The sequence below is a fragment of the Leucopleurus acutus genome (genome assembly GCF_964270905.1).
Source record: "Leucopleurus acutus genome assembly, chromosome: 8".
Lineage (NCBI taxonomy): Eukaryota > Metazoa > Chordata > Mammalia > Artiodactyla > Delphinidae > Leucopleurus > Leucopleurus acutus.
Window position 1 is genome coordinate 96,849,168 of NC_139151.1, and position 23,053 is coordinate 96,872,220.

A 23,053-nucleotide genomic window follows, 5' to 3' on the forward strand; every position below is an offset into this window, starting at 1 on the left:
CCCGCGCAGTCCCCGCCCCGAGAATTGGCAAGGGCTCGCGAGCGGGCGCAGAGCTCGGGGCGGGGCTTGCGAGCCCGGGGCGCATGCGTTTTGGGGTGGAATCCGCGCCCTCCACTAGGAACAGCAGTTTCTCCTGCGCTTGCGCAGGCTGGAAGCATCCGGGGGCAGAAGAATGGGCGTGGCGGTGGGGAGTGACCCTGACGGCAAAGGCAAGGTCACAGGAGTGAAATGAATTGGAAAGGATTCGTCCATGTTCTTCGCTTCTGCCCTTGCCCTTTTGGCATCAGCAACATAAGCTCCAAAGAGTATTCAGCATCAGAATCATAAACAATGTAATGGCCAGCAAAACTAGATAAGTTTGAAAAATGAATCCATCGGGGGTTGCTACACATGTACTCATTCATTCAGTTAATGTTAACTTCTCAGAAACGCCTTCTCTGACGTCTATTTAAACTTACCTCCCCTTTATTTCCTACTCCATAGCCTTGCAACACTTATCATTGTCTGAAATTTATCTTTTTGTTTCCTCCACCAGAATGTAAACCCCGTGAATCCAGGAGCCGGGACAGCCTTTGTTCCTTGTATGTTCAGTGCCTGGCACATTACTAAGTGCTCAATAAATATTTATTGCATAAATGAACAATTACTTCAGTGATTACCAGGCTACAGGTTATTAGAGGCAAAAAGAAAATGGCATTGTCTTCAACCCTTCAGTCACAGCTCACACATTCTATATCAACTTTTAGGCAGAGCCTGGTGCAGAGAATAAACTGAGAGTGGAGACTTGCAGTTCAATCTTGGCTCTCTTTTGTATCAAAATGATTCAGAAGTCATTTTTTCTTCTTCAGTTTTCAATTTTTGTATCTAAATCTAAGGATTACACTACTACCTGCCTCTCAGGGTTATTATTGAGCGTTAAGTGAAATTGATAAATTGATAAGATTTTTAATAACTATATTGAAATACAAATGTTAGTTTTAATTAATATTGTCCTGGACTCAGCATGGTGCTAGAGAGGCAGTTTACAGAGCAGGAGGGAGCCTGGACTTTGGAGTCTAATTGACCTGGTCCAAATTTCACCTCTACCAATTATTAACTGTGTGACCTATGGCAGGTCACACGACTTCTTTGAACCTTAAACAAATGAGTATAGTAATGTCTACTTCATATTGTTGTTGTGAGAATTGAATGAAATGATATGCCTACCCAGCTTGGCACATGGAAATATAATACCAAATTGTAGCTTTTAGAGTTAAAAGAAATTTAAAAGTTGATTCTAACTAAATCCAGAAATTTTGATATTTAACCATAGAGACTATTTAGCAAGGGGACATTTTTTTCTGATTTTTAAAAAAATAATTAATTAATTTTTGGCGGCATTGGGTCTTGATTGCTGTGCACGGGCTTCCTCTAGTTGCGGAGAGTGGCAGCTACTCTTTGTTGTGGTGCATGTGCTTCTCATTGCGTTGGCTTCCCTTGTTGCGGAGCACGGGATCCAGGGTGCGCAGGCTTCAGTAGTTGTGGCTTGTGGGCTCTAGAGCGCAGGCTCAGTAGTTGTGGCACACAGGCTTAGTTGCTCTGAGGCATGTGGAATCTTCCCAGACCAGGTATCAAACCCGTGTCCCCTGCCTTGGCAGGCGGATTCTTAATCACTGTGCCACCAGGGAAGTCCCTGATTTTTTTTTTTGAAGTGTAGTTTATGTACAATATTATATGTTACAAGTGTACAACATAGTGATTCACAATTTTTAAAGGTTATACTCTATAGTTATTATAAAATATTGGCTATATTCCCTGTGTTGTACAATATATCCTTGTAGCTTATTTATCTATTTATTTATTTATTTTTTGCGGTATGCGGGCCTCTCACTGTTGTGGCCTCTCCCGTTGCGGAGCACAGGCTCCAGACGCGCTGGCTCAGCGGCCATGGCTCACGGGCCCAGCCGCTCGGCGGCATGTGGGATCTTCCCAGACCAGGGCACGAACCCGTGTCCCCTGCATCGGCAGGCAGACTCTCAAACACTGCGCCACCAGGGAAGCCCCTAACTTCTTTTTTTTTAAATTAATTTTTATTGGAGTATAGTTGATTTACAATGTTGTTAGTTTCTGCTGTACAGCAAAGTGAATCAGTTATACATATACCTATATCTACTCTTCGTAGATTCTATCCCCATATAGGTCATTACAGAGTATTGAGTAGAGTTCCCTGTGCTATACAGTAGGTTCTTATCTATTTGAAATTTATTTTATTTATTTATTTTTGGCAGCGTTGGGTCTTCATTGTTGTGTGTGGGCTTTCTCTAGTTGCGGCGAGTGGGGGCTACTCCGTTGCGGTGTGCGTGCTTCTTATTGTCGTGGCTTCTCTTGTTGCAGAGCACGGGCTCTAGGCACGCGGACTTCAGTAGTTGTGGCATGAGGGCTCAATAGTCGTGGCTCTTGGGCTGTAGAGCGCGGGCTCAGTAGTTGTGGTGCATGGGTGTAGTTGCTCCGCGGCACGTGTGATCTTCCTGGACCAGGGATTGAACCCGTGTCCCCTGCTTTGGCAGGAGGATTCTTAACCACTGCACCACCAGGGAATTCCCTAGGTTCTTATCTATTTTATATATAGTAGTGTGTATATGTCAATCCCAATCTCCCAATTTATCCTTCCTCGCCTTTCCCCCTTGGTAACCATAAGTTTGTTTTCTACGTCTGTGACTCTATTTCTGTTTTGTAAATAGGTTCATTTGTACCATGTTTTTAGATTCCACATATAAGCGATATCATATGATATTTGTCTTTGTCTGACTTACTTCACTCATGTTCTAACTTCTTAAGTTAGATGCTGTGTTCGTTTTCTATTGCTGCCATAATAAATTGCCACAAACTTAGTGGCTTAAAAAGATACAAGTTTATTATCTGACAGTTCTGCAGGTCAGAAGTCCAGTAGGAGTGGCTGATATCCAGCTCTGAGTCCCACAAGGTTGAAATCAAGGCATTGGCCCACTAGAAGCTTTGGGCGAGAAGTTACTTCCAGGCTCATTCAGGTTGTTGGCAGAATTCAAGTTCAGTTCCACATAGTCATAGGACTGAGGTTCACATTTCCTTGTTGTCTGCTGGCCAGTTTTCTCAGCTTCTGGAGACTCTGCTAACAGTTCCCTGACTTCATCTTCATAAGCTGGCAGTGGTGGGTCCAGTCTTTCTCATGCTTCAAATTTCTCTGATCTCCTGCCTACTAATCTCTCCTGCCTCTTCTTCTACCCCATCTCTCTGATGAAGTCTTCTACTTCCCTCTTCTGCTTTTAAGATTTCATGTCATTACACCTGACCTACCTGGATAATTCAGAATAATCTCCCTATTTTTTTTTTTTTTTTTTTTTGCGGTACGCGGGCCTCTCACTGTTGTGGCCTCTCCAGTTGCGGAGCACAGGCTCCGGACGCGCAGGCTCAGCGGCCATGGCTCACGAGCCCAGCCGCTCCGCTGCATGTGGGATCTTCCCGTACCGGGGCACGAACCCGTGTCCCCTGCATCAGCAGGCGGACTCTCAACCACTGCGCCACCAGGGAAGCCCCTAATCTCCCTATTTTAATGTCAGCTGATTAATAACCTTAATTCCATCTGCAAAACCCTTTCATAGCAGTACCTAGATTAGTGTTTTGATTAAATAAGCAGCAGACAGGAATCTTGGGGGAGACCTTTAGAATTCCGCCTACTATAGAGGCTTACTTCTTTCACTGTTACCCTTTCGTATTCATTACCATAAGCATTGGACATCATCCTTTTTTTTTTGGCTGCACTGGGCAACATGCAGGATCTTAGTTCCCCGACGAAGGGATCAAATCCGTGCTGCCTGCAAGAGTCCCCCCGTCCCCACCAAGCATTTAAGTATGAATTTCCTTTTGAGCACTGCTTTAGCTCATAGCTTCTAATATGTTCTTCAATAGTTAGGAATTTGGGGTTTGGTTTCTTCTTTGACCAAAGATTTGTTTGAGAGAACTTTTTGTTATCTTAGTGGCAGTTTTCGTTTTACCTCCCGGATAATATTCATTGCTAGTTTTATTGTTTTGTGTTCAGAGAATGTTGACTTTTCTATTTACACTTTTTGAAATTTTATTTATAAATGGATTTATTTGCTTTTGTGACTTAATATATGAGTGATTTTTGGGTGTTCCATGAGCATTAACAGAGGACATTTTTCTTTTCAGGTTTAAATGTTTTGTGTGTGTATGTGTGTGTGTGTTTTAGTTTTTGTCCACTTGATCAAAGAAAAGTGAAATAAAATCTGCAATATTAATGTGTATCTGTCTAATTCTTCTTGCATTTCCAGTAGTCTTCTCTTTATAATTGTTGATACCATGTTATTTGGTATAGAGAATTGGTTAACTACTAGAGCTTCATTGTATATTGCACCCTTTCGGATAGTTTGTCTTGTTAAATGCTTTTGGCCTTGAATTCTACCTTATCTCATGCTTAGACTATGGTCCTTTATATCCTTCTGTGTGCATTTACTTAGTGTTTGTCTGCCCTTTCTATCTTCCTCTCTTTTTTTTTTTGTCCGCACCCACCGAGTCCTAACCACCGGACTGTCAGGGAATTCCCCCTTTCTTTCATTTTTAATCTTTCTTGGTTACTTCATTTTAGGTGTCTGTTTTATATGCCATATACTTGGTGGGTTTTGTTTTGTGATTCAGCCTGAAAATCTAGTCATTCCACTGTGTCCATGGGGTCCGCATCCGTGGATTCAACCAACTGCTGATCAGATTCAGGGATTGAAATTTTCTTTTAATAGATGAATTCAGCCAATTTACATTTCTTGATATGACAAATACTTTTGGTCATAGTTTTGTTATTATGCTTTAAAATTTTTTTCCAACATTAAAAAAAGTGTTTAAAACTTTAAAAATAGTTTTTTGTTGATAGCTTAAAAATAAGATTTTATGACATGAACTATTTCTTTTTGAGTGTGTGTAGGTATATTTGAAAGGTTTCTGTTGTATATATAGTGGCTATTTTGGTGACCACAACTTATATACCTTATTCTCTCTTTATTAGGCAGTATCTATTCAGTCCATACTCTGAGCACTGTTGAAATAAATTTTTATTCACTTCTTTCCCTTCCCTATCTCCATCATCTTCCTGCCTTCCAGGTTCTAGTTAATTGTATTCTTGTATTTCACAGTGTTCACACATGGTATGTCTAAGTGTTCATATTTATAACTTTAAATATACTTATTACTTGATTTATCAACTTTACATATCTTTTTATGAAATCAGCATCATCACACTCACACTACTTTTCACCTTTACTCCTCTTTCTCAACTATTATTATAAGTGTAATTAACATATTGCAGGTTTGGGAATTCCTTGGCAGTCCAGTGGTTAGGACTCTGCACTTTCACTGCGGAGGGTGTGGGTTCAGTCCCTGGTTGGGGAACTAAGATCCTACAAGCCACCTGGCCAAAAAACATATTGCTAGGTTAATATTTTCATTCCATTTTATAATAAAAGACATTCACTTTTTTTTTTTTTTTTTTTTTTTTTGCGGTACGCGGGCCTCTCACTGCTGTGGCCCCCTCCCGCTGCAGAGCACAGGCTCCGGATGCGCAGGCTCCGCGGCCATGGCTCACGGGCCCAGCCGCTCCGCGGCATGTGGGATCTTCCCGGACGGGGGCACGAACCCGCGTTCTCCGCATTGGCAGGCGGACCCCCAACTACTGCGCCACCAGGGAAGCCCAAGACATTCACATTTTTAAAAGTCCTAAGACTAGAATAAAATAAAATGGCTTTCATATTCTCTATGAGTCCTTTTGGTGAGGTTGTCTCCATTCATCCCTCAGTTGACTAAAGTTCATTTTCTAGTAGATTTTTTAAAAAAGGATCATAGGGTACTTCCCTGGTGGTGCAGTGGTTAAGAATCCGCCTGCCGGGCTTCCCTGGTGGCTCAGTGGTTAAGAATCTGCCTGCCAATGCAGGGGACATGGGTTCAAGCCCTGGCCCGGGAAGATCCCACATGCCGTGGAGCAACTGAGACCGTGCACCACAACTGCTGAGGCCCACGCGCCTAGAGCCTGTGCTCTGCAACAAGAGAAGCCATGACAATGGGAAGTCCGCGCACTGCAGCGAAGGGTGGCCCCCGCTCGCCACAACTAGAGGGGGCCCGCGCACAGCAACGAAGACCCAACACAGCCAAAAATAAAAACAAATAAATAAATAAATTTATTTTTTTAAAAAAAGAAAAAAAAAGAATCTGCCTGCCAATGCAGGGGACACGGGTTCCTGGTCCGGGAAGATTCCACATGCCATGGAGCAACTAAGCCCAAGAGCCACAGCTACTGAGCCTGTGAGCCACAACTACTGAAGCCCGCGCGCCTAGAGCCGGTGCTCCGCAACAAGAGAAGCCACCGCAGTGAGAAGCCCACGCACCACAACAAAGAGTAGCCCCTGCTCACCGCAACTAGAGAAAGCCCGCGCACAGCAACAAAGACCCAACACAGCCAAAATTTAATAACTAAATTTTTTTTAAAAAAAGGATCATGGAAAATACATTCCTTCACTATATGCATGTTAAAGATTTTAATCTTTTTGCCTGGATGGCTTAATTTCACCTTGAATTTCAATACCTTTATGAAGGCATGTCTTAGTGCAGTTTATTTTTGTTGTTCTTGTTAATTTTTCTGAGAGAAGGTGTGATCTTTTAATATGCAGATTTTTAAATGCTGGTAGATTGAATTATGTCTTTGTTTTACAATTTAATACTATGTTTTGAATATTCTATTTATATAATTCAAAAATAAAAACTTATATGAAAGGTGAGGACTGTTAATAAAAGTAGGTTGTAAAGCAATGTATACAATATGACCTCATTTAACGAAAATTCATTTTTTAAAAAAGAAAAAGATCTGAAAAGATTAAAAGTAATTTGTTAATTATGATCATCTCTGGTGATAGCAATATTGTGTTTTTATTTTCTTATTTTTGCTTAGCTGATTCTCTAATTTTCTATAATAAACCTGTATTGTTTTACAATAGTAAAAGGCATGAGGGGAAATCCTTTCCAGGGCTTTTGGAAAGGCTTTCCTAGCCATCACCGGTGATGTCATGCAGACAAGTGCTCCTGATATAATGCGATGAGAAGGGCATTTGGCCTCTGTGACATTCTTTCCAAAAACCCATAACACCAATCAAATCATAAGCCCAATTTGAGGACTATTCTACAAAATACCTAACCGGTGCTCTTCAAAACCGTCCAAATCATGAAAAATAAGGAAAGACTGGGAAATCATCACAGACCAGAGGATACCAAAGAGACATGACAGCGAAAAGCAATGTGATGTCTGGATTGGATCCTGGTATAGAAAAAGGACATTAAAGGGAAAACTGGTGAAATTCCAATGAAGTCTGGAGTTCAGTTCATAGCAATGTACCAATGTTTTGTTGGTTGTGATGTATGATAGCATTAGGGGAAAACGAAACTGAGTGAGGGGTATATGGGAACTCTGTCGTATTAACTTTTCTGTAAATGAAAAATTATTCCAAAATAAAAAGGTTATTATTTTTTTTAAAAGGTTATTTTTAAAAAGAAGAAGAAGAATAAAAGACACACAGGAACAGATGTTCTTTCACTGGGTGTTGTTGGATCTGGTGGTTGCCTGGGTCTGCTACAGCCGTAAAACTAACAGAGCAGAGTTCACTTTGAGGACAAAGTTGGCACCGAAGGTGACAGAGATGGAAGATGATAAGGCCTGAATCTTTGATGATGCCAGTGAGCTGCTAAATAAATTAAGCAGTCTTGGAGCTGCCCTACAACTGGACTTCTTATTTGTATGAAGCAGTAACTGTGTTTTGTTTGAATTTTGTTTTTCCTCCTGTGGACTGTGGTTGAAATCATTCTAGTTAGGAAAGACAGTTGGGGACTTCCCTGGTGGTCCAGTGGGTAAGACTCCGAGCTCCCAATGCAGGGGGCCTGGGTTCGATCCCTGGTCAGGGAACTAGATCCCACATGCATGCTGCAACTAAGAGTTCGCATGCCACAACTAAGAGACCGCAGGCAGCTGAGTAAACAAATTGGTGCACTGAAGTGTTTCAGGTGCTGAGGTCAAAGTCTCCAGGAGGCAAAGGAAGGACTGGTGAGCCCTGCCCGGGAAATGGCCCCAAGAACAGTTTTGCAGAGTGGGCTACTATTTGGGCTGAGTCTTGAAAGGTGGCAGGTGTTTGCTAAGTAATGAGATGGGGGGTGTGGGAGGGAGCTGGGAGGGGCAGTTAATGTTCCAGATTCACAGGGAGTCAGAGCTGGAGGCTGAGGCAGCAACAGGGCCCTATCAGAATGGGCCCCTGCAAGGTGACAAATGTGATCAGATTGGCCTTGTAATGGGCTCATCTTGGCCGCTCTGCCAAAGAAAGGTCAGCTGGAAGACCAGATCTAACAGTTTAGGAGGACGATGACAACTTGAACTAAGTGGGTAGAGAGAAGTCTGTGGATTTACTTAGGAGGTAGAGTCACTGGCACCTGATGAGTGTGGAGGTACAGAGTTACATGGTAACAATAGTGGCACTTCTATCGAGAGAGAGAAGACGAGGGAGGCTCCTGTTTAAGGAAAAGATAATTGAATCATTCCATTTTGGACATGTTGCCTTTGAGGTGCAGAGGGAAACTAAGTGGAGATGGAGGGGAGACAGCTGCATCTAGGGGTCGGGGGTGTAGGAGGGGCTGATGCAGTGTCATCATGGCTTACAGGCATCAAGGATGGGTGGAGATCACCCATGTAGGGTATGTAGAGGAAGAAGCCCTGGGACACATTCAGGGAGCTAAGATAAGTGGTGTCTCAGGAGACAAGAGGCCATGTTGCGTTGTGAGATGAATATTCTAGAACCGGGCTGTCCAATAGAGATATAATGCTGGCCACAATACATAATTTCAATATTTTTAGTAGCTACATTAAAAAAGTGAAAAGAGGGAATTCCCTGGTGGTCCAGTGGTCAGGACTCTTTGCTTTCAGCGCTTTCACTGCTGAGGGCTTGGGTTCAGTCCCTGGTCGGGGAACTAAGATCCTGCAAGCCGCGTAGCACAGCCAATAAAAAAATTTTTTAAATAAAAAGAAACAGGTAAAATTAATTAATAATATATTTCACCCAAAATATTATTTCAACATGTAATCAATATAAAAATATTAATGAGATTTTTACAAGTCTTTTTTTGGTACTAAGTCCTTGAAATCTGATACGTATTCACATCTCAGTCTGGACCAGCCCCATTTCAAATGCTCCATGGCCACCTGTGGTTTGTGGCTGCCAATTGGACAATTCGAGACTGAGGCAGATCTAGGTTCAAATCCTTGGGGAGACCAACTTTTCTCATCTGTGAAACAGGAGCATAGTATATATCTCCCATGTAAAGGTAAAGCTCTTGACACATCGTGGGCCTACAAAAAATGGGAGGTGAGAACTTTTAGAAGGTGGGGAGTGGAGACAGCAAGGAATGGAAACTTTGCAGGACGTGACAGAGGTTTTGTCTTTTCTTTAAAGATGGGAAGGGCTTGGCATGTTTTTGGGCTACAGGGAAGTTGCCAGTAGAGAGAGAGAAATACAGAAGAGGGAATAAAGCAAAGCAGAAAGTTTGAGAAAAGTTGGGGAGATGGAATTGAAACATAGGTGGAGAGGTTAGCCTTAAACCTGAAACTGGGCACTTTTTTCTCTAAAAACAAAGGAAAGGAAGGCAGGGTGGACAAGAGTAACGGCCGCTAACCATTCCTGAGAGCCTTTCGCGTGTAGGGCACTCTGATAAGTGCCTTATATGCATTCTCTCATCCAGCACCCCCAGCAACGCTGAAAGGTGGGTCCTGCTAGTGTTCCCATTTCACAGATGAGGAAGTTGAGTCTTTGAGAGACTAACTTGCCTAAGGTCATAAAACCAGTAAAGCCAGCATTTGAACCCAGACATTCTGATGCCAGAGTCAAGATTTTTGTTTTGGGTAGAATGTTCCTTATTTTGCCTTTGTCTCATGTTTCATGATTAGATTCAGGGTATGCATTTCCAGCCAGAACACTACATATGTGATGTGTTCTCAGGCGTCGCATCAGAATTACATGATGTCAATCCACCCCTCAGTGGCCACTCAGTCAAGATGTTGTCCAATTTCTTCATCACACAGTTAACTACTTTTTCCTTTACAGCTAGTAAGCAATCTGAGTGGAGACACTCTGAACCCATGCAAATATCCCGCTCCTCATGCTTCCTTCTAAATTTAGCCTCCATTGGTGATTCTTGCCTGATCCATTTTACTATGGTGGTTGCAAAATGTTGATCCCAACTCCAGCACTCCCTCTGCATTCACCATTTGACACTCAGCATTCATTCTACTTTCTTTCTCTTCTCTCTCTCTCTCCCTTTCTCATTAATATGAACTCACTGATTCCTAATTTTTTCAATGGGTTATAATTTATGAATGTCCTTAATCATTTTGGTACCTAATATCCCAGCTTTGGCTGGTGGCAGCTCCTTCAAGCTGGCTCCTTTGTCCTATGAAATGCCTACTACTAATTTTTTTTTTAAAGTACTTTCTTACTTTTTGGCATAACAAAATGTTCCAGGCTGCTCATCGCATATTTGCAATGTACCAGCCCTGGAAGCAGCCATTTCTCTAATGAACCCTGATTCCTTTCAGAGGGGAACGGTATGAGAGTACAAGATCTCAGTGCAAAATATGCTTATTGCTAACAGGGTGTGTTGGATTTTAGGCCCTCTTAGCAGACAGAGCTGAATATATATACATGTGAATATACATACCTATACATACTTTAGAAATCATGAGTGTACACTGATATCTCCAATTCCAGTCCACTTCCATGGGTTTTTTCTTGTTTCCCTCCATTAAATATTTGTATGTTTCTTCTTCCAGAGTGAGAACCCTGGCTCTTAACAACATCAACACATTTACTCATTTGCCCAGTCATGTAATACACCTAAAATAGTTTCAGAATCATTTTGCCAATACAAGTACATAAACAAACCTACTAAAAAGAGTTCAGAATTTGTTTGTAGTTTTCTGCCTACCCCACCCCACCAGAGCCTAGCTTCTTAACCACTTCGTCCTAACGAGGTTGTTTGCTGGGAGGGAAGCAGGGGACTTGAGCAAAGGGAGGAGGTGTAAAATAGCCACGGAGAAGGACGGGTGAGAGAACTTCCATTTCAGGAGCAGAGGATACATTTCTGAGGCTGGAGGAGACAGGTGAGCGGTGGCCCCGGTTTGCTCAAGGACAGGTTTTCCTGCAGCCATCTTGGCAGCCTGGGTGTAGGAGTGGAGAAGACAGATGGTCGGGATGGCTGGAAGGAGCCAAAGTTGGGGAACTACCAGGTGGATGTGGCAGAAGCACAGAGGGTGAGGAGTCCGGGGTGCTGGCAGGGAAGGGGTTGATGTAATGCACCCTGGAGTCTGGGCTGAATGGGGGAGGAAGTGAAGCCAAGAGAAAGAAAGGGGAGTGGCTGGAGTTTGAGCTCAGCTGAGAAGGGGTTTACTGAAGTGATTTCTGGTCACTGAATCCAACGGTTCAGGGGGCCGGGGGGAGAGATGGCTTGTGCCAAGCTTGGAGGGGCCGAGAGGGGAGGGGACTGTACTTAGAGCCACCAAAGTGGCTTTGTTTCCCCGAGGACCAGAGGCTGGGTGACAGGACCTAGCTGGTTCAGGCCCAAGAGGGAAGCTGTTCTAGGCATCTTACTGCAATCCATGATCAACAGCTGGGGGAAGTATTCAAACCAATGTGATTTTGTAAAAATGAAGGGGCCTTAGAGATCACTTCACCTGGACAGTCACTTCACTTTTCAGGTCAGAGAACGAAGGTCCAGAGCTGTTAAGCAACTGCACCCACCACCCCCGAGTCTGGGTGGGATTCAAACCCAGGTATTTCACATTTCAGTTGGTGGCTCTCTTTAACCCACGACAACGTTCTAAAGCTATAGCAGAGTGTCTTACTGACGGGCTTGCTTTGGTTCAGTAGTCTGTTCCCACCTGGGCTTTAAGCACAGGAATGGAGTCTGACACATCACTGCATTCTCCTTAGTTCCTAAGTCACTGCTGAGTGCACTCTTTCTGACTGATGAATTTGTGGGAAGAGCCCATGTCTTAGGGTAGGAGTGCCAGCAGGAAGTTGGAATTTTCACATAGCATTATTTCTCTCTATAGTTGTGCGCCACAACTACTGAGCCTGTGCTCTAGAGCCTGTGAGCCACAACTACTGAGCCCATGTGCCACAACTGCTGAAGCCCGTGCGCCTAGAGCCCTTGCTCCGCAACGAGAGAAGCCACCGCAATGAGAAGCCCGCGCACCACGACGAAGACCACTCGCGCAACTAGATAAAGCCGGCGCACAGCAACGAAGACCCAGCGCAGCCAAAAATAAATAAATAAGTAAATAAATTTATTTTCAAAAGATATGTTTAAAAAAAAAAAGCACAATGAGCAACGATAGGCGTATTGGCTTAGATGCTGTAGCACGTAAATGCCCTGCGGGGCACCTTCTCTTAATCTAAGCAGGCAAACTTGCCCCTCTTTTCTAAAGAAAACAAATAGCTACTACTTTACAGGACTGACTGTGAGCTGGGCAGGGCCCGACACTGAACTGCCATGGCCTTTTGGCAATTACTGGATGTGGAGGCTGTGCCTGGATTGCATAGGATTCTCTCCTTTTTGCCCCTTTGATATCTTAGCAGCCAAACCACAGCTCTCAGGAAGCTTTTCACTCTCAAAAAGCACTTAAAAAAAATCTGATCATGTATTCTAGTGTTTTATTCCAAAAATATCATACTGGGGTGCTTTCAATAAACTTCTTCCAAAATTATTTGGAGCAAAAACCAAGTATTTCTAAACAACTTTCAAACAAGGCTTGCTCTCAGTGGTTTGTTTTGGGACTTCTCCTTTAAGGATATCCTTTTAGGAACAAAAAGTGGGGTTTTGGCTGGGTGATTTCTAGATACTTAAAATGTTGACTAATAGTTTTAGGGTGTAAGATGTGGAATAGAAGAAGGCCATTTGCAAACTCCTATGTAAAGAGCATGGGCAGATATTCCCTTTAAAAACACATACACAGAGCTTCCCTGGTGGCGCAGTGGTTAAGAATCCACTTGCCAATGCAGGGGACACGGGTTCAAGCCCTGGTCTGGGAGGATCCCACATGCTGCGGAGCAACTAAGCCTGTGTGCCACAACTACTGAGCCTGCGCTCTAGAGCCCGTGAGCCACAACTACTAAGCCCACGTGCCACAACTACTGAAGCCCACGCGCCTAGAGCCCATGCTCCGCAACAAGAGAAGGCACCACAGTGAGAAGCCCGCTCACCGCAACGAAGAGGAGCCCCTGCTTGCCGCAACTAAAGAAAGCCCTCGTGCAGCAACGAAGACCCAACACAGCCAAAAATAAATAGATAAATAAATTAAAAACAAAAACAAAAAAACCCCACACACACAATGTGTGTGGGGAGAGGTGGGCAGTATATGGGAACTCTCTGTACTATTTCCTCAATTTCTTTGTAAATCTAGAACTGTTCTCAAAAGAAAGTCTATTAATTAAAAAAAAAAAGACACAGACACTGGGATTATAATAAAACGTGTTGCCATTTGGTTCTAATCTCTAGTCATCTAGGTAGTGGTGGTGGCTGAAAGAGTTTAAAAGTGATGACAAAAAACGTACTAGGAAAAAAAAAAAAAAACGTACTAGGAAACTTTCAATCCAATGTGAAAGGAAGCAGGTAAAGTCAAAACAGGAGGCCTGGCATGAACTGGAGTGACCCTTGTTTAACGTGACTCCTGCACGTTGACATGCAGGCTGTAGCCAGCAGATGGTGCTTGGTGCTTGTGAGGGACAGAAAATCTAAAGTATCTATTCACACAAGATTATGCAGTTAACCAATCAAAGGGAACAATTTGTGGGAGAGAAAGAATTTTAATCAATGGGTTAAAAAACTCACATAACAATGCTGAACATAATATATGCAACATTGACTTCCAGGTAGTACATGAGTTGTTTTCTCTATGTGGGAACACCTCACCCTGAGCAAACCTGATATACCCCAGTCAGACTAATCATTGAACACTAGAAAGCTTTGACACAAGACTTTTAACATAGTAAACTCCCAGAATACGTTTAAAACAGAGTTTGCACTTTTAAAATTGATTTGCACATAATTTTAGAGAGAATATCTATTGGTTAAACTGAGGTATATCTGTGTTGTAGTTTCACGAGCACACACTTCAATTTCTGATAAGGGAAGCTTTTGGATACATCACAATAAAATTTCATTTTATGAAAAAATAATTTAGTTTGTGAGGTATGCATCTTGAGAGCATGAAAACAGTGTAAGCACCTGGGGTGAGGACACTGCATGATGAACACACAACACAGACTACCACAAATGAACGTAATTCCCTAGCATACAAATCCCTTCGTTACAAAATGTGTCTAACCCAAAACACAGCAAGGAAGCGCCTGTGTGGCATGGCCCAGGCACCCTATGGGTAGGTGTATATGTGCAAGGATGGGTATACCACCGCAGTCGTACGGCCTCCCTTTGTGGCAGGATATCTGTTCCTGGACCAGTTTGGCTTCGTATCTGGAGCTGGCTCTTGGCTGGGGTTTGTGCTTCTCTTTGGAGAGCATGATACTGTAAATCCTGGCTTCTCTCTCTGTGCAAACAAGACATAAAAGGTGAACCACTTGATGCTGCAATTCCTGAAGTTATAGTTAGGGTTGGTGCTGGTTTCGCAGGAGTCAGTGAGAAGTATTTGCATTTCCCCTCAAATACCAAAGTAGCTGGCGTTGTTACAAGGGCAGGCACCAATCAAGCATTTGTCCTAGTCCCTCTGGTAGCCAAAGAAAGGTCCATGGGCAATATTTTAATTGCCCTGAGAAGTTTAGGGACTGCATTTTATAAGCTGTCTAGAAACATAACGCAAAGGAAGAGAAGAGCTTACTTTACAAGCTGGGAGACTGTCCCGTTTTTTAAACTCTGCTTATCTGACCTGCCACGGAATTTAAATGCCTACATCTCTGTTACAGAAACATTAAATTAGAAATTTAAAGAAAATGAAGTAGAAGTAAAGGTTTGGATGGCATTCGTCTACTGCATTGTGTCCAACTGAATCCCTGGTTACATGTTACAGCCTAGCTTGCATGTTTCAGTGGTAGGATATGGTTTTAGCCACCCACAGACACCCTGCAGTGGATGCTGTATGAGGAAAGAGGACAGTCATCACTTATCAGTGTGTCAGGACAGAATCCTCTTTGATTTGACTTTATCTACATCTCTCTTTTCACTGCTCTGTTTCTGTTATATCATGGTGGTTGGACTATCTATCTTGTTACCCCTCCTAGAGGATCATGGCCTTAAGGGAGGGCTCATGTCATACAGTCTTCAAAGGGCCCCACACATAGTAGGTCCTCCGTAAAATACTGACGGGTAAATGAGAGCATCATTTTGAGAACTGCCAAGCAGCAGACTTGGGAAGACGGCAGGGACTTCACCTTGAGAGAATCATCTATTCTACACCTAGTGCACCTACAGTAATCCAGTGGTCCTCAATCTTTGCTCCACCCGGACACAGGTGAACAGCACTTCCCCGCAGACACAATCAGGGCTATCTGAAACCACAGCTCACCAGCTGTTTCTTTACTTCTCCTTCCTCCCTCTCAGGAAAGAATATGCAAGTGCAAAGGAGCAAGAGAGATGTTATTATAGGGATAAATAGGAATTCATTCTAACTTATTATTTTAAAAAAGCAAATCGTTCACAAACCTCGGTACCGAACCATCACTGTAACAGTGGATGTGAAACACCCCTCACAACTGATGGTGGCACCCTGGTTTGTTAACACCTCCTAGGGTTCAGAACCACTGCGTTCACCATCACTTTTTACCTGAAATGTTGCCATGGATTTACAGAATAATAGCTGCCTAACAAATGTTCACTGAAATGAAACTAAATTCTCCGCGGCAAGCTTTCAGCCTGGGTGGGCTTCCTCCATCCTGCAGTATTTTGTGGACAATGCCCCTGGCTGGTCAGGTGTTTTGTAGCCTGAGAGTGCAAACTATGTTAGATGTTCACCTCAGCAGAACAAATCCAAGGAGCTGATACTGTGTGGATTGCAGATCACCACCCCTCCAAATCACATAATACATTTGAAAAATAAATTAATTGCTGGCATATATATACATATATTAGGTGAAATACCTGCATTCTCTCTTTATTCTTAGTCAAAATCAAGGTGGTCATTTTTGATGGGCCCAGGGAGGTGCCTTTGTCTCTTCCATTTAACTAAAATAAATGAACACATTCTCACTAAATTTTCCACTTGGACAAGTGTGATTATAGAAAACACACAGAGTAATTTTTATTCATGCATATTGATTCATTATGATACTCTAACATGAAAAGAGAGGCAGAACACAAACAAATAGTAATTTGAAGAAAAGAAGGAAACTAATACTTATTGAATGCCTACCATATGCCAGGCACGTCACACACGGTTTCACATTGAATATTCTCAACAACCTTATGTGTAGATATTATTACCCCAACATTTTAGATGCAGCAACTGAGCCCCTGAGTGGTTAAGTAACTCACGGAAAACTACATAGTGGGGATGGAATTTGAACTCAAGACAGACCCCATAGCTTGTGCTCTTGCCATTATTACACTAGACACCGAATGGCCCTCAATACTGAACAGAGATGGCTGTGCTTTGTACGGGCTCCTCCGTGTAATGCGGTGGGACCTTATTCTATCATCCCTAACCACAGGACAGCATTCCGCACGAGGAGGGCCTCATGCACCCTATTTGGCTACTATTGTACCCAAACCTATTTTTATACATAAAAGAATCAAGTATTTTATAGCCACACTCCAAAGTACTAAAAGTTGGGTGAACTTGTCTCCTCTGTTTCCTACTGCATCCTACTCTGTATGTGGCTTCCTGCTTACTTGTTAAAATACCCAGCAGACCCTAAGGTCCCTGAGGCAGGGATAGTGTTTTGTTCAATGTTGCACTCCCAGCATCCAGTAGACAGCCTGGCGTGTAGTAGTTACACAATACAATTTGCTGAATGGATGGATGGATGGTTAAAGCAGCCAGCTCTTATGTTTTGGGTATAAAATCACAATTCACCAATACGTGATATCAGACTTCAGTGGTGTCTAATCCAAAGCAGTGTCAGTGTCCCCACCAATTTTAATGTTCCCCTGCTCCCAGTGGTACTGACAGTAAGAGTGACAGAGGGCTATTGCACTCTTCACCCTCTGAGAGAGACGTACTAATTGGAAAAATCAGAGAATCTGTGTGACAAAAAGTCAAGAATGGAACAGAATAGACAGGCCAGAAATAAACTCATGCATATATAGTCAATTAATTTTCAACACAGGAGCCAAAAATAACCAGTGGGGGAAAAGACTGTATCCTTAATAAATGGTGCTAGGAAAACTAGATATCCACATGCGCAAAAGAATTCAACTGTACCCCGTCTTACACCATACACAAAAGTCAACCCAAAATGGATTAAAAATTTAAATGCAAGATCCCAAACTGTAAAACTTTTAGAAGAAAACATAGAGGGTAAAGTTCTTGACATTGGCAAAGATTTTTTGGATTTGACATCAAAAGCAAAGACGATAAAAGCAAAAATAAACAAGTGAGACTAAAACTGAAAAGCTTCTGCACAACAAAGGAAACAATCAATAAAATGAAAAGATAACCTATCGAATGGGAGAAAATACTTGCAAACAATATAATCCAGCCTTAAAAAGGAAGGAAATCCTGCAATTTGCAACAAAACATATGCACATGGGTGGAGGGCATTATGCTAAGTGAATTCAGCCAGACAAAGACAAATGCTGCATGCTGTCACTTATACGTGGAAAATCTAAAATAAAAATCCAGACTCACAGAAACAGAGAGTAGAATGGTGGCTGCCAGGTGCTTGGGGTTGGGGAAAATAGGGAGAGGGTGGCAAAAGGATACAAACTTTCAGTTATAAAATGAATGAGGTGTGAAGATTACCATGTATAGAATGGGGCCTATAGTTGACAGCACTGTGTTGTATAATTTAAGTTTGCTAACAGAGTAGGACTTAGGAGTTCTCAGCAAAAAAAAAAAAAAAAAAGTGAATATTTGTTTGAGGTGAAGGATGTGTTAATTAACTAAACAGTGACAATCCTTTCTCAATGTGTGTGTATATATATATATATATCTCTCTCTCTCAAATCATCATGTTGTACACTTTAACCATATTACCAAAAAAAAGGTTTTTAATAAATTTTCCATGAGTGAGTAAAAAAACACAAAGGTCAAGCAAAAATACTACCTCATTCAACCTTGGTTTTTCATTTTTCATCATTGAAGAACTGGTATTCTCTGAATTTTTGAAAAAAGCAGGCTGCTTTTGCAGAGTAGAAGCAAACCCTGCCCCTTCCTAGAAGGATTGCAAAGAGAATATTTTTCAGTTTCTCTATTACAATTAATCAACTCATAATTGACCCAATTCACCCAAGAGTAAAACTCCCACCTCTGAAAGCATTTTCATCTTTAGAAAGCAGGGGGTATGGTGTGGGCGTGGCAGGCAGGAAGAAGGTATCCAAGTGTCCTTAGCCTGGACCAGGCCTGAATTCTCAGCCACCTGGAATCTCTGGTCTAGTTCTAGCCACCACTTTTCCATTACCATCTCCTTCCTCTGGAAATCCAGACTTGGAAACCCAGACTTGCTATGCTAGAGTATAGTGGAGGATTAGTGCGCTAAGCTGAAATCTGCTTAGGGATATCCAGAGGACCCATGGGAGAGTTCTGAAATCCAAATAGAAAACTTCCCCCTGCCCCATTTCCCATTCCCTTTCTGGTTTAGAGTAAACCTTAACTCTTTGTCCTGCTCCCTCTGTAGAAAACTCTAACTGGACAGTAGAAGTAGGCAACAGAGCTTTCTTACGGGGGCATCTTCTGTTAACTTTGACTCCTGCATCAAATTACTTTTCTGATACTGTTTGTTTCGCTGTTTCCTAGACTGAAGTGGCTTCCTTTTTTTCTTCTTATACATCTTCTTCTTCTGATTCAACTATTCCAGAAAGTACAGAGAAATTAGCCATTGAGGATTCCAGTGGTATGCCCACCCCCATGTAGCACTCTTTTCACACAACACTCAAGACGCAATGGCTAACCCAGTATGTGTGCCCTCACAGTGTTGAACTGTTGTTGGTTTGGAGAATCAAAACACAGTTCAGTTACCTCATTACCAGAGACCCCTCCCCACTTAACACCGTCCAAATCCCCCTATTATAGATATACTGCCAAAGGGGCACCTATACCAATAAACAAATATCTGTGATATAAAATTTGAAAGCACATTACTTATGGCAATATTGGCAGGTACAGATAATACTGATTATTAGATGTGTGCTTAACAGATAAAGTTTGGTTGTTACCATAGGGTGGCTTTAATAATTAAGCAAATGAAGCTCAGGACTAATTTTCCAGGTACCTATGGTGTGGTGAAGCTTATACTGTTGTAAATCCAGCTGAAGAAACTGTAGGGTCCAGTCTGATATGGCTGGTTCCTTCTGACACAGCCTTAAACTCACCCTATGATGAAGATACTTCTTAATGCAACTAGGAAATCAGGTGCCCAGTGAACCACAACAAACATTTTGCTGTTTCTAAAGCTCTTATACCATCTATGTGAAAAACAAGTCTGTTAATAGATGGGGCAGAAGAAAAATTACTTAATATATGGAAATATAAAAAAACTACCTAAGACCATGTAAACAAACATTTTTTAAAAAGTATGGCTCATTTGTGGGACTCCCCTGGTGGCGCAGTGGTTAACAATTTGCCTCCCAGTGCAGGGGACACAGGTTTGAGCCCTGGTCTGGGAAGATCCTACATGCCGTGGAACAACTCAGCCCGTGTGCCATGACTACTGTGCTCTAGAGCCCGTGAGCCACAACTACTGAGCCCGCGTGCCACAACTACTGAAGCCCACGTGCCTAGAGCCCGTGCTGTACAACGAGAAGCCACCGTAATGAGAAGCCCGCACACTGCAACGAAGAGGAGCCCCCGCTCGCCGCAACTAGAGAAAAGCCCCTGTGCAGCCAAAAATAAATAAATAAATTTATTTTTAAAAAAAAGTATGGGTCATTTTTTTTTAAATTTTGTTTATATTTTATTTATTTATTTTTGGTTGCGTTGGGTCTTTGTTGCTGCGTGTGCGCAGTCTTTCTCTAGTTGTGGCGAGCAGGGGCTACTCTTCGTTGCGGTGCGTGGGCTTCTCATTATGGCGGCTTCTCTTGTTGTACAGCATGGGCTCTAGGCAGCGGGCTTCAGTAGTTGTGGCACACGGGCTCAGTAGTTGTGGCGCAGGGGCTTAGTTGCTCCCCAGCATATGGGATCTTCCCAGACCACGGATCGAACCTGTGTCCCCTGCATTGGCAGGTAGATTCTTAACCACGGCGCCACCAGGGAAATTCTGGGTCATTTCTAACAACCTCTATCTCTTAACGTGGGTTTCACTTTTAGTTAAACTTTTTTTCCCCACTTTTAATTAATTTTGGAATAAATATGGAGTTCTCGCATGTTTCCCCCCTAGATTTAAAAAAGAAAGTTATAAAGGACAAAATGAAAGACTCCAGGGCAGGGTAACCAGTTAGGATGTTACTGCTGTATTTTCTGCAGATCTTGGGATAGTTGAAAATTCTTCCAAATTATCCAGTAGTGTCATGCTTTCTTTAGGCTGCTACTTTCTGGGTGCAAGAGTCTCTATAATCTTACCTCATCTGCTGTGTTCAGTAGGTGAACAGGGAGACCATCTGAGAAGGAGCTGTCAGAACCACTGGTGCTGTTTCCAAAAGGAAAGGAAAAAGGGAAATACCTGTTATTAATGTCTAGGATGTAAAACGCCTAGCAGACCAGCAGCATGGGATTAGGACACCTAGTCTGCTATTTGCCCTCATTGTCTGTGTTTCAATTACTAAGAATTCTTGATAAGCATATCCATTCATTCATTCTGAACACCTACTGCATGCCAGGCAGTGCACAGGAAACAGAGATGAACCAAGTGGCAAAATAAACACTGGCCGGATGGGCAAAGCTGCCCTTGGCAGTGATTGTGAGAGACTGTAGGATTCTTAATGAGCGGCCCTGGAGAACAGCAGGGGACTGGGATTTGTCTGAAAGCAGGGGCTTTGTCTCGTTCATACCTGTCTAGGCACTACCAGTTCAGAGAGCAAGGATCTGACTGGGTACTCTTCAAAAATGTGTTGAATATGTAAATAGATATATTTAATAACAAAGAATTTGTAGGTCAGAGATTAGGAGTATTACTTTTATCACCCCAATTCCCCCTTCAAAAGTTTTGGAGCACATTTAGATTGATCTAAAGTCCTCCCCACAAACTGTCCCCTCCCCTTTTCTTCAAAGGCTAGGAGGAATGAAGACACAGATAATCCACCCTTTCTTCCTTCATCATGTCCTTTGCTTCTGTGTCATTATATTTTCCCCTTTCCTGGGGTGTGGTTGGCTAGAACTGAAAGCTGCACTCTATGACACGTCCTCCATATATAAAAAAACGTCTTAGGCACAAAACTCAAATCTCCTGGGAAAAGACAGCACTTCAAACCACTCTTTTGCTCAGCACTTTCATTCTGCTCAGGCCCCCCCGCCCTCCCATCAGTGCACAATGAGGAGCCCCACAGCAAGGCAGCAGGAAGAAAGCCCTCTCTTCTCTGATCTGATTCCCAACTCCCTGTTCTCACAAGGCTTTTCCAGTCTGAGGAGTAGCCTTTGAGGCCACTAGATAATAGCCTCTGAAGTCCCTTTCGGAGGTAATAGAAAACTTTAACAAATGGGATAAAAAACATTAGATGCAGTATACCCCAGATGATGTCGAAAATCATGTATGTGCACACAGACAGAGCAAACTCAAACTGGGCTTGCACACAAGTCTGCTTTTCTGTGTAACCGTGTGAATGGATAGGAGGAGCCCCATGGAGGCTGGTGCAGAGGTTGGCAGATTGGTTTCAATAACTCTTAACTAAATGCCTCAGAGTATCCCTGCTGAGCCTGTCAGAATGCAGTCAGGATGCTTCTGAGTTGGTCCCCCTGGGCCCTATATGTATGACTTGATATGCGGGGGGCATTTTGTTTTTGAGGCTGAAAGTGAAGAGGGTTTGATGCAGTGGTCCTGGAGAGTTAGGCAAAGGATTCTGGGAGAGTGGAAGAGGCAACGTGGTGAATGGGACACCCTACCTGGGCTGCTGGTCTGGTTCAAGGTTCCTAAAGAGACATTTGGGAGACTCAGCCAGCAGAACTACTTTAGGACCCAGAATCAATGTGCTACATAGAGTGGGTGGGCGAGCCATCCCCTTCCCACTTTCTACCACAGACTACAGTGCAGTCTCTAGCAGAAGGCCGCCATGCCCTGACCAGAAACCTTCTGACTGGGGACAGCTGGGGCGGTAAGCTCGAGTAGCAGGTGTTCTGGCACACCTGTGAAATAACCACCCCCTACCTGGGGGCTTCCTAAAATAGCTGTGGAGACTATTAGAGTGGGCCCGAGATCCTACATACTAAATGAATTCAACAAATATTTATTGAGCTCTCCCTATGTGCCAGGTACTGTTCTAAGTAAATGAGATACAGAGATGAACAAAACAAAGATCTCTGACCTTGTGGAACGTACACCCTAGTAGGGGGAGACAGGCAATAAATAACAGACACAACAAAGACATAAGTGATATAGAATGACAAATGATACAGAAGGTGGTAAAATGCTATGGAAAAAAGCAGAGCATGTGAAGGGGTTGAGGAATGGCAGGAGGGTGAAGGCAGGGGAGCTGCAATATTAGAGTAATGAGGGTAGAGGCCACACTGAAAAAGCTGGCACTTAAGCAAAGACTTGAAGGGGGTGAAGGAATTAGCATTGTGAATATCTGGGGGAGAGCAGTTGGAACTGCCAGTGCAAGGGCCCTGAGGTAGAGCGGGGAGGCCAGTGTAGCTGTAGCAGTGTGTGAGAGGGTGAGGGTGGAGGTCACAGAGGTAGCAGATGGCTAGATC

At 43.0% G+C, this 23,053-nt stretch overlaps 1 protein-coding gene across 1 annotated transcript in view; it reads right to left on the reverse strand.

The window, feature by feature from the left end:
- Positions 1-14,476: 14,476 nt before the first annotated feature.
- The window catches only part of AGBL2 (AGBL carboxypeptidase 2), a gene marked incomplete at its 3' end in the record, with an annotated part of 42,491 nt that continues 33,914 nt past the window's right edge, over positions 14,477-23,053 (reverse strand). The window contains exons 13-17 of the mRNA XM_082845495.1: positions 20,771-20,837; positions 18,936-19,061; positions 18,321-18,428; positions 16,195-16,278; positions 14,477-14,650 (exon numbers count right to left, since the gene is read on the reverse strand). Coding sequence (XP_082701621.1) covers positions 14,477-14,650; positions 16,195-16,278; positions 18,321-18,428; positions 18,936-19,061; positions 20,771-20,837 — 559 coding nt within the window. The remainder of the gene's footprint in view (positions 14,651-16,194; positions 16,279-18,320; positions 18,429-18,935; positions 19,062-20,770; positions 20,838-23,053) is intronic.